Source organism: Typopeltis vanoorti, chromosome 20 (assembly GCF_054136105.1).
Source record: "Typopeltis vanoorti isolate ZY-2024b chromosome 20, IOZ_Tvanoo_1.0, whole genome shotgun sequence".
Taxonomy (NCBI): Eukaryota; Metazoa; Arthropoda; class Arachnida; order Uropygi; family Thelyphonidae; genus Typopeltis; species Typopeltis vanoorti.
In genome coordinates this window covers 43,219,539-43,234,852 of record NC_143568.1, presented here as the reverse complement: position 1 = coordinate 43,234,852, position 15,314 = coordinate 43,219,539, and the positions used below count along the sequence as shown (strand labels likewise).

General features: G+C 34.3%; 1 protein-coding gene across 1 annotated transcript in view; it reads right to left on the bottom strand.

The window, feature by feature from the left end:
• Rtc1 (RNA terminal phosphate cyclase 1) overlaps window positions 1–15,314 on the bottom strand; it is a 142,486-nt gene that overhangs the window by 10,079 nt on the left and 117,093 nt on the right. Inside the window, exon 6 of the mRNA XM_090410288.1 lies at window positions 2,011–2,114. Coding sequence (XP_090266414.1) covers window positions 2,011–2,114 — 104 coding nt within the window. The remainder of the gene's footprint in view (window positions 1–2,010; window positions 2,115–15,314) is intronic.

The following is a 15,314-nucleotide window of genomic DNA, read 5'->3' as shown; positions in this document are numbered from 1 at the left end:
CCATGGAGAGTAGCTGCAGACTGAACAAAATAGAATATTCTTTATAAAAAAACTTCAACCAATACAGCACTAATGATTATTTAGTAGAACTACTGTTGATATATATATATATATATATATATATATATATATATATATCATCTTAAAAATATTGGGGTTCTTAGGGAGTAAAATTTTGGAATGACAAGAAGGGTTTTGCAATTTGTAGTGCTCTGATAAAATGTGAGCAAGTTATTACTCAAACATGACCTTGCCTTAGTGAACCCATGCTGTTTGTTGCAAAGTATAGATTCTCTGTCCTTTGCTTTCTGTATGTGAGCTCTTATCCACTTTTTCAGAATATTCACAACTACTCCAGATACTGATAGTTAAGCACATCAGGCTTTGCAGCAACCTTGTGCAATGGTGATTATCATACATTCTTTCTACACCTAAGACTACATTCATACAGCCAGATCATTTGAACACTCTTTTAAGCATCTAATGCCGATATCCAATTCAGACCCTATTGCCAAATTCTTATCCAGTTTATTCAACAGCGTCTGGTACCTCCCCCTCCTTTTTGAGTTTCTTCTTCCAGAATAGAGGTAACATTCAGCACCATGTTGCTTACACTAAGTTGATAGCTTTTAGCATTTAGTTGAAAAATATCTTCATACCTGCACTTAGCTTTCTGTACAATACTTGTAACACTTCTGGCTTGTGCCTAACTGATGTACTGCATTCCGTTTACACCTTTTTCTTAAGATTCTCCAGCTTAACACATCCATATCCTCTTTATTCTTTGAACTATAGGGATACATTTCAATATTGCATCACTGATGCATTTTTTTTTTTTTAAATACATCCCATGCACTGCCAATATCCTTCCCATCTAGCAGCTGATACCATCACAGGCTCAAACTTAGTATTCTCCTCGGCTACTCAATTTCTTGCTTTGTAATTAATCACATAACTTCTTCTGAATGGTCTATATATACATAGTTGCATTCCAGGTCAGTACAGCATGATCACTATCACCAACTGGCAGCAGAAGGATCTCAAGATACACAAGCCAATTTCTTTTCCAACTATATTTGACTCTCAACAGATATTTCATTAGAAGTAATAGTTCTGAAGGCCCGTTTTTGTCTCCCTGGCATATGATTCAAAGCTTGTCTTGCCATTTTCACCCACAGTATCAACACACGATTGTAATCCTTTCTGACAACAAAAGTCATTTCATCATTTCTTAAAGATTCCGATAATGAAAATCTTTGAACAAATGACTATCGCAAACCACCATTTGTGACGCATTTTAGTGATGTCACAAAACATGGATTCTATAAATATGTAAATCAAAATGACATGATTTAGAGATATAGATCCTAATAAGGTGATCAGTAAGTGCAGCATTAAAAACAGTATTTCAATTACCTTGGGCAAACTCAGCTGTTATGGGAAAGAACCGAACTAGTGATGGAGGTAATGGCTTTAGTTAACATGAATTGTAGGTTTAGGAATAAGCTTCCTATACTGTTGTATACCTAAACTTGGTCTTATATTATAATAAAAATAATATATAAATATATTTTTCAAGCCTCCAATAAGCAGGGCAGTAGTCTCACAATGGGCTATGAAATTCATCTCTTACCTAAAGACAATCAACAAACTAGTCATGATTCAAACCTGCTATCTGTTGATTGGAGAATGGGTACAATGGCCAACAAGGCTAGCTCCCCCCCCCCCCCCATTCAAAAAATATTCAATTCTAAAGTGTGTGTGTGTGTGTGTGTGTGTGTGTGTGTGTGTGTGTCTACACACACACACACACACACACACTGCTAAACAGGCCATATTAAATGAGTTATTAGCTCAATCTCCTTGTTTTCAGGCTTTACTGTAACTAATAAAGAAAACTGAGCAAGAAGCATCAATTAACAAAACTCTGAACTCAATGTATACAAATAATTAAAATGTCTGACTGAAGATGATTTCAATATCACTTAGATTAAAAAAAAAAATTCTTACGTGTAGGGAGATGGTGCCCATATCAACATTTTAGACACATCCTGTGGTCCTAATGCCATGAAAAGACAAGCCAAACTTTGGTTTATAGTATCAACACATCCTCCCTAATATCAGAAAGATAATTATCACCAATACAAATATGTCATAATTCCTACTTATAATCTTATGAGTTTAATGATACGAAACAAGAAATAATTAAAATTAAGGGATCAGCCACCCAAATAATTATTCATGATTGATAAAATATATCAAGCATTATATACTCTGTAGCCACATTTTGATTGATATGTATAAACATCATGGCTGTGTGGCTGAAACTAATTCCAACAGTTCTAATACTGTACCTCCATCATGAGGATTACCTAACCAAAGAAAGTACATATATGGCATGGCAAACACGTAACAAATGCAGAACCAACTAAAGTTGGGAAATTTTGAAGTTCTAAGGTATGTGTTTTGCAGTGGTGGCTCATGGCTTGAAATCGTGGGAGTGCTACAACTTTCGAAATATACATACACACTGTAAGTACAGTGTATATGTGTTTGGATAAAATATCAAAATTATGGTAAAAATTTTAAAAAAAATTAAACATGAAAAAATATTGTTTCTTGTTTTGTTTCATGAAAAAATATCATTTATTATCAAAAAAATTATACAGTTTAGTATAATTCAAAATTACTTAAAAATAAAATATATTCCTTTAATTGTAATTAAAGGAATGAATTTACAATTTTTGGACATTACAATTAAAGGATTTAATTGTAATGTCCAGACAATTATCACATTATAGAATTAAACCAGAAGATGAAATAGAATATAAAACACTAGGAGCCATAGCTAAAAGAGAAGTCAGAAAAAGTATATAAGATTCTAAAACATCTAAATGCAGATACTAAAGAAAATAAAATTGAAATTAGAAGAATTTCTACACAGAATTGTGGACAGATAAATATTTTAAAAAAGACAACTGGCAAACATTTAATGAAAATGAAAAGGAAATAACTAAAGAAGAATTAGAAATCAGTCTGAAAGAAACAAGAAAGAGAAAATCACCTGGAGAAGATAAGCTAGGTTCAGAACTATATAAATATGCAGGAACAAGATTCAAAGAAAGACTCCTATTATTATTAAATAAAATTTATACAACTGGTAACCCCCAATAAAATGGAAAAAAGCAATTGTAATTCCTATCTTTAAAAAAAGGTAATAGAGATGACCCTAAAAACTATAGCGGTATAAGTATACTAAATTCCTGTTACAAAATATATAGCAGAATTTTAAATAGTAAACTAATGAAATATTCCGAAAACTTTATCTTACAAATACACAATGGATTTAGAGAAGGACTATCATGTATAGATCCAGCCTTTTGCCTAAAATTAATAATAGAGAAAAGAAGAGAATACAATTTAGAAACACATATTGCATTTATTGACTTTGAAAAAGCATTTGACAAAGTTAAAAGAAGCATTTGATTTAACATATTAAAAGAAAGACAAATATCAAATAATATCCTAAAAGCTATCATAAGTATATATGAAAATAATCAAATACAAATAAGATTAAATCATGAGCTATCATATACAAGAGAGAGATAAACCAAGGGGTCCGACAGGGATGTCCCCTCTCAGCAACTCTCTTTAATATCTCTTTAATATTTACCTAAATGAAATAATAATAAAATGGAATAAAAATTTCCATCAAGGTATTAAACTTTCTCCTACTGTGAACTTAAACACTCCTTTTTGCCAGCGACCAAATAATAATTACAAATTCTGAAGATAACTTACAGAAAGCTGTTTTAGATCTAAATGAGCTAGCCAAAGATTATGGTATGATAATATCAATAGAAAAATCAAAAACTATGGCCTTTAAAGAACAAGATCCAGTAAGAACTAAAATAGTAATAGATAACAAGATTTTAGAACAGGTGAATTCATTTAACTACCTAGGATGTATGATCATATATGAAAAAGATATAAACCTAAAAATTGCAAAATATTTAAAAATAACAGGTATAATTAACTCTATATTTAAACCAAACCTAGTTCAAAAACAAACCAGACTAAAAGTATACAATAGATTAGCCCTACCAGTCTTAATGTATGGAAGCAAAATCTGGACAATAAAACAAAAAGACAAAGATTAATAACAGCACAAATGAAGTTTATGAGAAAAACTGCAAAGTATACCCTATTTGATCACAAAAGAAACGAAGAAATTATGACAGAATTAAACCAAGAACCAGTAATAGAAAAAATTAAAAAATATAAACATAAATGGATGGAACACGTTCAACGAATGAAAACAGAAAGCATACCAAAACAAGCCTTAAAGTACAAGTCATTAGGAAAAAGAAAACCAAGATGTCCTCTTTAACGATGACTTCTAAGGTCAGAACAGGCCATCCTAGGCCTAAATCCTTGAATACGCATGATGATGTGTTTGAACCTTTCCTAGTTTGGGGATGGCAACGTCAATTCACTTCTTCCAAGAAATAAACTGTCACTACCAAAAAAAATCAGACGATACTGGAAACTGACAACTAAGAGATTAATTTGGAACAACTATTAATATTAATTAATAATATAAACTTGATTATATAGTACAATCCTTGAGGATTAAAGGAATGTACACATGCAAACATTTCTTTAAAAGGTATACTATTTCCATTTCTTCTACAGAATCAAATCAAATCTGACAGGTTAATGGAATAACCTTTTGTCTAAAGAAATTGCAAAAAAGCATCTCCAAAAAATGTATTTTCTTTTGTAGTGAATAAACAGTCATGATGACATTTATTATTTGAGATCTCCAGGGAGTCAAGCACTCATCGAGGGAGGCTATAAATCACCCAAATCAGCCTTTCATACATTCCCTTAAATTTATTCACACTAGATGCACTCACTACCCCTAAAGGCAAACTATTCCACTCACTCACTGTTCTCTAGGAGAAAAACCTAGCTCTTACCCCTTTCTTGACTGCAAATAAATTTAACTTCCATAGATGCCACCATGTTCTCTCACCCACCTTCCATATAACAAAAAATTTTAACAGATGATATCCTATAACACCCATTCAAAAGTTTATAGACCTCAATCACATCACCCCACTCTTTCTCCTGTAAACCAGTCTGCGATCCATATACTCACAATCTAAATCCTATAATTCAGATATAATCTTTGTAACTCTTCTTTGCGCCCTTTCCACAGCTTCTTTATCCCCTTGGAACCCGGGAGATCAAATCTGTACATAATAATCCAGGTGTGGTCTTATCAAAGCCTTATAAAGAGGCAAAATGACTTCCTTATCCTTAGATGTCAAGGTTCGCTTCAACATTGCAACTATCATCTGAATTGTACTTGCAACTTTTGCTATGTGACCTTTCACTTCAAATTCTTATCCACCAACATGCCAAGATCCCTTGCCTCCTCAGTTTCTTGTAGCATAACCCTGCTAATATAATATACTGCTGGAACTCTAATCATGCCAAAGTACATAACTTTACACTTACTAACATTAAACTGACAGCCATTTTCAGTTGCTCAAGTTTCTCGCCTATTCGAATCATTTTTGTAAGTGCTGAATATCAGTAGCATTCCTGATTGCCCTGCCTATCTTCGCATCATCAGGAAACAATTGCACATCTGAAGTTAGACCCTGCCTGATGTCATTGATGTACAGATTGAACAATAGTGGCCCAAGGACCAAATCTTGAGGTACACCACTAGTCACCTTAAATCTGGCAGATTCACACCCACTGTATACCACTTTTGGATATCTGTCAACCATCCCCTGATTCAAGTCAAGGGTTTATATTCCAATCCCATATTCTCCAGTATATGCAACAGCATGCCATGTTGCATCTTATCAAATACCTTAGAAAAATCCAATTATCATGGTGTATCCATTCCCTTTATCCAACTCAGCCATAATATTCTTAGAAAATATATTCAAATTGCTAAAGCATGACCTTCCTTTAGTAAACCCATGCTACTCCTTGCAGAGTATACTGAATGGTCATATTTTTCTACCCATTTCTGTATGCGAGTTCTTACCAACTTCTCTAAAATCTTCACTAACACACCAGAGATAATGATGGGTCAGTAGTTTTTTCTCGTTACTTTTCTGGCTTGAGTTTTATATATTTCACAACTCCTCTCACTGTTATTCTCACGATATTCTTTTCACAGCATCTTCTTCTTGTGGATCTCTTGCATAATAAGGTTGCACATCTATTTCAGTCCAAAACTATTTATTCTTCGAACATTAGGGATACATTCAGATACTGCCTCATTTAAGCACTTTTTCAAAGATTCCCATAGATTGCTGACATTTTTCCCATTCATAACTGATACCATGGGATCAAAGATACTATTCTCCTAAGTTGATCATAATTTCCAGCTTTGTGGTTCAGCATGTAACCTGTTTTAATCGGAGCATCAATACAATTAGATACTTCCCAGAAAGTACAGCACAATCACTGTCACCAACTGATGGTAAAATAGCGATATTCTTGACAGAGACCCCTTCTGATGCTATGAGCAAATTCAACACACTGACCTCGAGTTCCTTCTTTCACATGCTGCTTGAGAAAGTCATCTCGCAACCAATTTAATAAATTCCTCTTCTTTCTTATCATGAGATTTCTCATCTACCCAATTAATGTCACCTAATGATCACCAGTTTGGTACCCATAAGGCTAAATTATATCAATTATAAGCTATATCAGCTGCTTTAATATTTTTGGTGTTTATCACAACTTTGCAGACTCCTTTTTTTTATGCTGAAACTCTCATCACACCAAAGTCCAAAATGCTACGCTTATTAATACTGAATGGACAACAATAAAATTACTAAAGTCTGTTCACTGTGTGCCCCACCTGCTACATTAAATTAGTGCCTCCATAGCGCAATTGGAAGAACGATGGTACATTGCACCCTTCGATTGGAATAGGCCTAAGTTTGATTCTGGTCGCGACGGGAGGAATCTTTATCTGGAAGATTTCAACTGAAGGTGAATTAGCCGATCCCATATGGAGGTAGCAGGGTTTTTTCTCCCGGAAACTGAGGTTTTTCATCACGCATACAGACAAATCGGCCCTTCAGAACACACGCAATTTACAGACAAAAAAATACTAGTTGTGGTGGTGGAGGTAGGCGGTAGATGCCATTGATTCGTAGCAGAGGTTCGGTGTAGTGGCTGAAACAGCTGTAAGTGTCCTCCCGCGATGAGTCTTCGGACTCCTTGGAGGTATCAGGAATAATAATAATAAATCAGGAGACCACTTCTCCAAATACAAATTGCTTGGAAAGAATTCAAATGCACTATATTATGAGAGATAAAAAAACAGCCATAACACCCATATTAATAAGATCTAGGACTTCCTTTTGCTGAAATGACTGCAGCAATCCTACCATGCATGCATTCCACAAGCGTGTGGTAACTAGCTATCAATGGGAATTTTGGATAATTCTTCAAGTAAGCAGGTAATGCGGACCATGATCTATTTAGGCAGACATCTCTTTACTTCATCCGACCCTCTATGTTTGGAAATTAAAGTCACCCATAATGATCAATCTGTTTTGTACCCATAAGGATAAATTGGCGATGCATTTCTTCGTCCCTCTACAACTGAGCCACCAGGTCTGTAGCAACACCACACTATATATTTCATTTCTGTTAACCTCCACACCATAGAGTCCAACTCACCGCTACATGGGGCATTGTTACCATCATTGTTTTCTTGTGTTTCTACCCTAATTGGACTTTGGTCATCTGATATCATTAGTAGTCTTCCTCCTCCTATCTCTTCTGCCATTCCTAAAAATAGTGTACCCATTATGCTTAATCCCACTTACCATATCTGATTATTATTATTATTATCATATAAGATGCCTCCATGGAGTCAAAAGACTCGTCACGGAAGACCCAACATTGACATTCTAACTGTTATTCACACGATACCTGTCATACTAACCCCTTAAACTCATTCACAGATGAAGCATTCACAACCACTGCCAACAATCTTGGCCACATCGTATTCAATAAAGCAACAAACTCAACCCCTTTGTTTCTACAGCTTGCATAAACTATCAATATCGCATGTCAAGGGTTTATGGATCATCCTTCCAACTTGTTCTTTGGCAACTACTTTTCCTTCTCTTGGCATTTGTGTGTAGACATAATAAATTACCACCTAGCTTATTCTTATAATTAGATATGAAATCTATTTGGTCTTGTTTTAGAATTTTCTCTTTACCCTTCCCCAGACATTTTTTTTTTTAATGTTGAGCCCCATACATGAGAGGGTGGTAGATCAACCTATAGTACATTAGTATATTACTGTGTATGGGTTGGGAAAGAAGGGTACTTGATCATTTGAATGACTGTATATTGTATTCCTTAGGGAACACAACAAGGGGAAGACTGTTCAATAGTACAGCAGTTGCAGGGATGAAGGAGGAGGAGAGGAAACTTGTTCTGTGGGTTTCAAGGTGCACTGTGTAAGGATGTTGAGCAGCAGCTGCCCGTGTTCCAACGAGCTTAGTGTGGGAATTATTGATGTGATGTTAGATGAACATTTTTCATGAAAATATCTGTAGAAAACACATAGTGTGGAGCAGTGAGTTGGTAAGAGACATACTAAAAGGTCTGAACCTAAAACACATTTTTCCACTGCTTTGTCACATACATATATAACCATGCTCGAAGACATTCTTATCTTTATCATGTTTGCATACTATAACTGAACTTTCACACACACTTTTCCCATTCCTCCCTTGATGATCTAGTTTCTCTGACTCTTTGAATTAGGTCTCATACCAAGAAGTTTACTAAGAGATTAGTGTATTAGATGAAAATGGTGCTATCATTTAAGAGCAGCGATGTCATATTTCCTGCTGAAAGCAGTCACTGAAAATCTGAAGTCAACCTCTGAAAAGTTTGAAACAAATATAAATAGCTACAATATTGTGTAATTCAAATTCAGTGAACTTCAGGATAAATGAAAATACTAAAAAGCATGCAAAATTCTATTTCTTAGGTTGTGGGATGCAATTCACTTTGAATTAATTAGGATATACTTAAAAAGGATTTATTATGAATGGTTTCATGAGTAACAATAAACGGCATGGATCAAAAGTCAAAGAATGAATTCACTGTAAGTTCCCATCAGTTCATGACAAAAAGTATCAGCCTCTTTCTCTCCACTGCCAGATATCCTATATCGTGCAGTGGATATCCTCAAAAATTTCCAGTAGGTTGCATCAACTATCAACATCACATGTCAAAAGTTTGTGCATCATCCTTCCAACTTGTTCATTGGCAACTACTTTTCCTTCCACACTGCTTAATTTTGGTCATCTTTCATCTGTTGATATGACCAGCTCATCTCCATTTACATGCTTTACAATATTTCATGATATCCTCAACTCCACTCATCTTTCTAATTCTATTATTTCTCTCTCTTTTTGTTATGTGAAGCATTCTGTTCAAGGCTCTTTGGCCTACTCACAGCCTATCTTCTATTTTTTAGCCCTTGCCATTAGGAAAAATAACATGAGCAAGACTCATTATTTTTCCAATTGCAATTTTTCCAGCTGCATCAGCAGCTTTTCTAATTTAATTATTGCCCCCCCCCTTTTTTTTCTTATATACTTGAATGATAAGGGAAACAAATTTGTTTCCAAATAGGTGTAATTTTTCTAACTGAGCAAATAGTAAAAAAAAAGTATCTAACTAAAAAAGTGAATATGCTTTAATTACAATAAATAATTTATGATGAAATAACTACAGAGTTCACTACTATGAAAACTTAACTAAATACATCTCTCATGCATGAAGTTGCAGCATGTTACTTATTAAAATCCTGTCTTACTTCGCTTTTAAACTTCAAAATGAGTCTAATTAAAAACAAAAGAAATTTCTTTAATCTTCAATGTAAAAAACTCACTAATTATCCTTGTTAAAACTATCAAATATCAGGGGGAAAAAAAGATTCTTCTCTTGTCATGGTTGGAATCTACAGTCCAACAAACACCTCACAAATAATTAAAGTTCCCACAATTGTATCTTAAGTACTAAATACCTGTCCTCTCATTCCAAAAAAAAAAAAAAAATTCTCTTACCTCTTTACTTTAGAAAACAGCAGAATATGCTCATCCAATCTGACTTACTTTCGTCTTCAATATCCAGTGTAATAAATTTCCTTACAGTCTGAGCTTGAAAAATTTGATTTGTACATATAATTGATGGCAAACAACAAATCATTCCTTTTTTCACTTTTTTTTTTGTATTAAAAACTGTATCAACTACAAATCTTCCATCTTATTTTCCTTTAGTGACCTTATGACATGAATGCTCATTTAATATTCAGAAGATATATTCCAAATGCTCATAATAAAACATCTTTCCTGCTTTAAATGGTCAATCACCAATTTCCCCCCCCACCACCACCACCAAAGTATTTGATATCTTTTTTTGGGCTTTTCATTGCTCTTATGAAAACTTAAGTCTCCATATAAGACAAAAACTTTTGTTTCTTTAAGCAGAAAATATTTTTATATCACTGCGATATCTCTATCTTCCCACTGTTCTGTTGCCATTAGAAACTCCATTCTATGTAAATAATCTAATTTTTCAGCTGTTTACATCTTTGCTAATCATGATTCTGAGAGACCAATGAGATAGGTAGAAGCTGTCTTCTGGGCAAAATTCTATCATTAGTTTTATACAGTGGTAGCAAACAACGTAGCATTCGAATGCAACTATTTTCATAACTCTTCCAGTGTGATTCTTCTAGTGATTTCTATTTATTATTGGCAATTACAGGCAATTTTTTAAAGAATCACATTCACCAACCATGGATAACAAAAAAGACTCTCAAAAGGCTAAATTTAACTAATAACAGCAGAAAGCACACTTCATTTTATATACAAGCCATTAAAATTTGAAATCCTCCATTTAATATACAATTACACAATTGGGATTTCAGATTGTATATTCTCTGAAGAATATAAAATATAAATCAAATATCTATTTATAATTGGTCCTTGTTGGGGATCTAAATAGCAGAGTAGGAAATGATTGTGAGACATACAAAAATATTTTGGGAAAATTTGGAGAAAAGAGCAAAGCTAATAATAATGGCAAATATCTGTTGGATTTCTGCTCAGGACATGGACTGGTTATTACTAACACCATGTTCCAACATAAAAATGTGCACAAATTCACATGGAGAGAAGAGGCTAGGAATAAGAAGTCTCATTGACTATGTTATTGTTGATAGTGATGTTTTCTCCCTGGTGCAGGACACCAGAGAGTACAGAGGATTTGAAATTGGAAGTGATCACTATTTAGTCTTGAGCAGGATAAAATTGAATTTCATATTGAAAAGAATAACATGTAAGAAAGTTTTAAAGCGAATAAAAGTTGAACAGCTCTCAGATGTGACCTGTAGACTAAAATACACAAAGATTATTGAAGAAAAAATGAAAGAGTTTGAGAACAGGAATCAAACCTTGGAGATTCAGTGGCAAACTCTGAAAAAAACATTAATTGATTCTGCCAGAGAGGCATGTGGTGAGGTTGTCTGCAAAGATAAAAAAATCAGAACTCCCTGGTGGACACAGGAAGTTAAAGAGGCAGTGAAGGAAAAGAAGAAAGCATATCAAAAGTTCTTGTCAAATAAGTCAGCTTGTGCTCTTAGAGAATATAGAGACAAATGCAAGAATGCTAAACACTGTGTAAAACTAGCTAAACAAATGTCATGGAAGGACTTTGGCAAGAATATAGAAAATAAATATCAAGACGGTGGCAAAATATTCTGGAGGTTGTTGAAGAAGCTTAGGAATGGAGGAAAGAGTGCTGTAAAAGGAGTTAGAGATGATAAAGGTGACATGAAAACTAGAGAAAAAGATATCCTTGAAGTATGGAGTAATTACTTTGAAAAACTGCTAAATGAAACAAGCAGTGATAACAGCACAGTGGTAAAAAACACTGATTAGGCATGCAGTCAGGAATACATATCCATACTTGAAGTAGAAAAAGCTATCAAAGGCTTGAAATGTGGAAAGGCAGCAGGAGTAGATGATATTCGACCAGAAATGCTGAAGTATGGTGGAATAAGAGTCTTGCAGTGACTGCAGTGCATAGTTCAGAAGGCCAGGAGAGAGGGACGTATTCCTGATGATTGGAGTAGAGCTCTCATAGTACCCATATATAAAAAGGGAAATAAAACTGCATGTGAGAATTACAGAGGTATTTCCCTACTGAGTGTTCCTGGCAAGATCTATGCAAGTATACTTGAGAAATGGTTGAGAAGAATTGTGGAAGAAAAGCTTGATGAAGAACAAGCTGGATTCAGGCCAAATAGAGGCTGTCAGGATCAGATCTTCACTTTACAACAAATAGTCGAGAAAGCATGGGAATATAACAAAGATCTGTATTTAAGTTTTGTCGATTTGGAAAAGGCATATGGTAAAGTGCCAAGAGAGAAGCTGTTCAATACGCTGCAGTTATATGGTGTCAATGGGGCATTATATCAAGCAATACTTAGTCTTTATTTGAGTTGTAAGTCAGCAGTTAAAATTGAAGGAAGTACAGGAAGATGGTTTAATGTTAAATCTGGTGTGAGACAAGGATGTACATTATCCCCTCTGTTATTCATTATCTATATGGATCACATTATGAAGGAAAGTGGTATTAAACATGATATCAAAATTGGAGATGTTAATGTCAGTTCTTTGCTTTATGCGGATGATGTTATACTTCTAAATAAATCTGCTACAAGTCTGTAAGATTCTCTGACTAAATTGAATAGCTGTTGTAATAGATATGGTATGAAGGTCAGCAATAAAAAGACAAAGACAATGAAAATAGGCAGGATCATTGAAAATGTCAACTGTGTTGTGAATGGAAAACCTGTTGAACAAGTAAAACATTTCAGCTACTTAGGCACGATTTTTACTGAAGATGGTAAATTAAATATAGAAATAGACAACAGAATCAGCAAAGCTGGTATGGTGGGAAGTCAATTGAATAAATTCATATGGAATAAGAGACTCATATATCTGCAGTTCAAACCAGTTTTGAACCGCAGATATATGAGTCCTGAGAAAGATTAGAGGCATGAACAGATGGCATCAATGGCAATATCATATTAAAAACGAGGATATTAGGAAAGAACTTGACATTGTAAGCATCCAGGAATGCGTTAGCAGAGCTAATCTCAGGTGGTATGGTCACCTAAACAGAATGGGCGAGGAAAGATTAGCAAAACAAGTGTTCTCTGCCAGGTTGGCAGGAAAACGACCCAGAAGAAGACCAAGATATAGGAGGATTGATACGGTACAAAGTGCCTTAGACGATAGAAATATAAGATCTGATAATGTTGGAGTCTTGACAAGTAACAGACTGATTTGGAGGAAAATTGTAAATAGGAAGTTAGTAATGATATAATTTTTTCATGTAGTACTATCATATCCTGTACACCCCTTCTGGGTACATGGCAGGAATTTGATGATGATGATATCTATTTATTCATGAATAAATATTAGAGCAGTAATGAGGGACTGCCCCCACTCCTGTGCCTCCCAGAGTGGATGGTAAGTGTTCAGAAAACTGTGTAAACCTATAGTATATTAGCATCATATATGAGCTAAGGTTTTTTAAATTTTATTTTGTTTTAAACATAATTCAGAAACTGCTCTAGAAATTAAACACTGAATTCTATCATTTCAAGGTCTTCAACAAGCAGGGCAGTGGTCTCATTTTAATTTCATCACCTAGTGAAATTTTCCTGAACTAACTTGTTTTTTTACCAATTTTTCTGGCCTGGCTGACTAGGTGGTTAATGTATCTGCCCTCCAACCAACAGGCTGCTGGTTCAAATCCTGCTGTGGGCATGGATGCTTGTATGTCTTTAGGTAGAAGGTGAATTTCATTGCCTGGTGTGAAACCACCTCCATTGATTACTGGAGGCTTGAAAAAGTGGCATTTTGTTCTTTAGAACAGGGTTTCTATACTATGTAAAAAATCCATAAAATATACAACATATATATACACACACATACATACAGATTGTTCTCAATTTATGAATTCCCACTTTACGAATTTTTGGATCAGAATTTTTATTTTAAATTGTGCATAGCGAAGGCATTAGCGACATGTACAGGGAATTATGCAGTATGTAATGACATAATGATCAGTTAGAAAAAGCCTCAGTCTCTCATGAGCCTTGGCAACACAAGTGTGTTATTCATAGTTTTCTTCAATTACACCTGATTTTTTTATTTTGTTTTCTTTTTAACTATAACCCTTTCACTGTCAAATGTCAAAAAGAAGCAACAGTGCAAAGCCAAAAAAAATGAGCAAAGGAAATAAAGAAAAGCAATTATGTTAAAGAAAAAATACGAAATTATTACCAGCCATCAAGTGGATAGCACTGTTAAAGCTCTTTCTGAGAAATTTTCTCTTGCCGCTTCTACAGTTTGCACCATTTTAAAGGATAAAGAAAATATTTCAAAGAAGTAAAAAATGTGCAATCTATGCAGTCTATGTTGTGTAATAAAGAAATTCCTCATATGGAAAAATTCTTAACTGCTTGGATAAGCGACTAAATTCAACAATTAAACATGCTTATTACCTCCACAACGATTTGTACTAAAGCATTAGCCATTTTTAAATTGCTGAAAGACCAAAAAGGGAATGACTACAAAGAGACTTTTGCATCAAGTAGTGGATGGTTTGACCACTATAAAAAGCAAACTGGTTGGCATCACATTAAAGTACAAGATGAAGCTGCAAAATCTGAAAAACCAGTTGAAATGGAAGTTTCAGAAGGTGATGTTAACGAGCTGCTTCAATCTCACACTATGGAACTCTCACCCAATCATCTCCTTGAATTAGAGGAACAAGAAAGAAAAAAAAGACATCGAGGATAACAAATATGAAGCTCCAACTTGGTTTTTCACTTTAAAAGGCATAAAAGAAGCATTTAAACTTCTCAAAAGAGCTCAAGCAATCTTTAAATCACAAGATTCAAATATTGAACGCTTTAGTAAATTTTCCCACAAAATGAATAATGCTGCTGCTTGCCATCGAGCTATTTTAAACAAAAAGAAGCAAAAGTCAATGATGCAGATGACACTCGAGGCCTTCTTTGAAAAAAAAAAAAGATGCACCAAAGCTTCCTAATATATCTCCTACTACCTTGACAGCTGCCAATTCACCCAATGATATAGAAATGAGCTATTTTTTTTTCAAAGAACCTTTTTTAATTAAAAATTTTTCTTGTTATT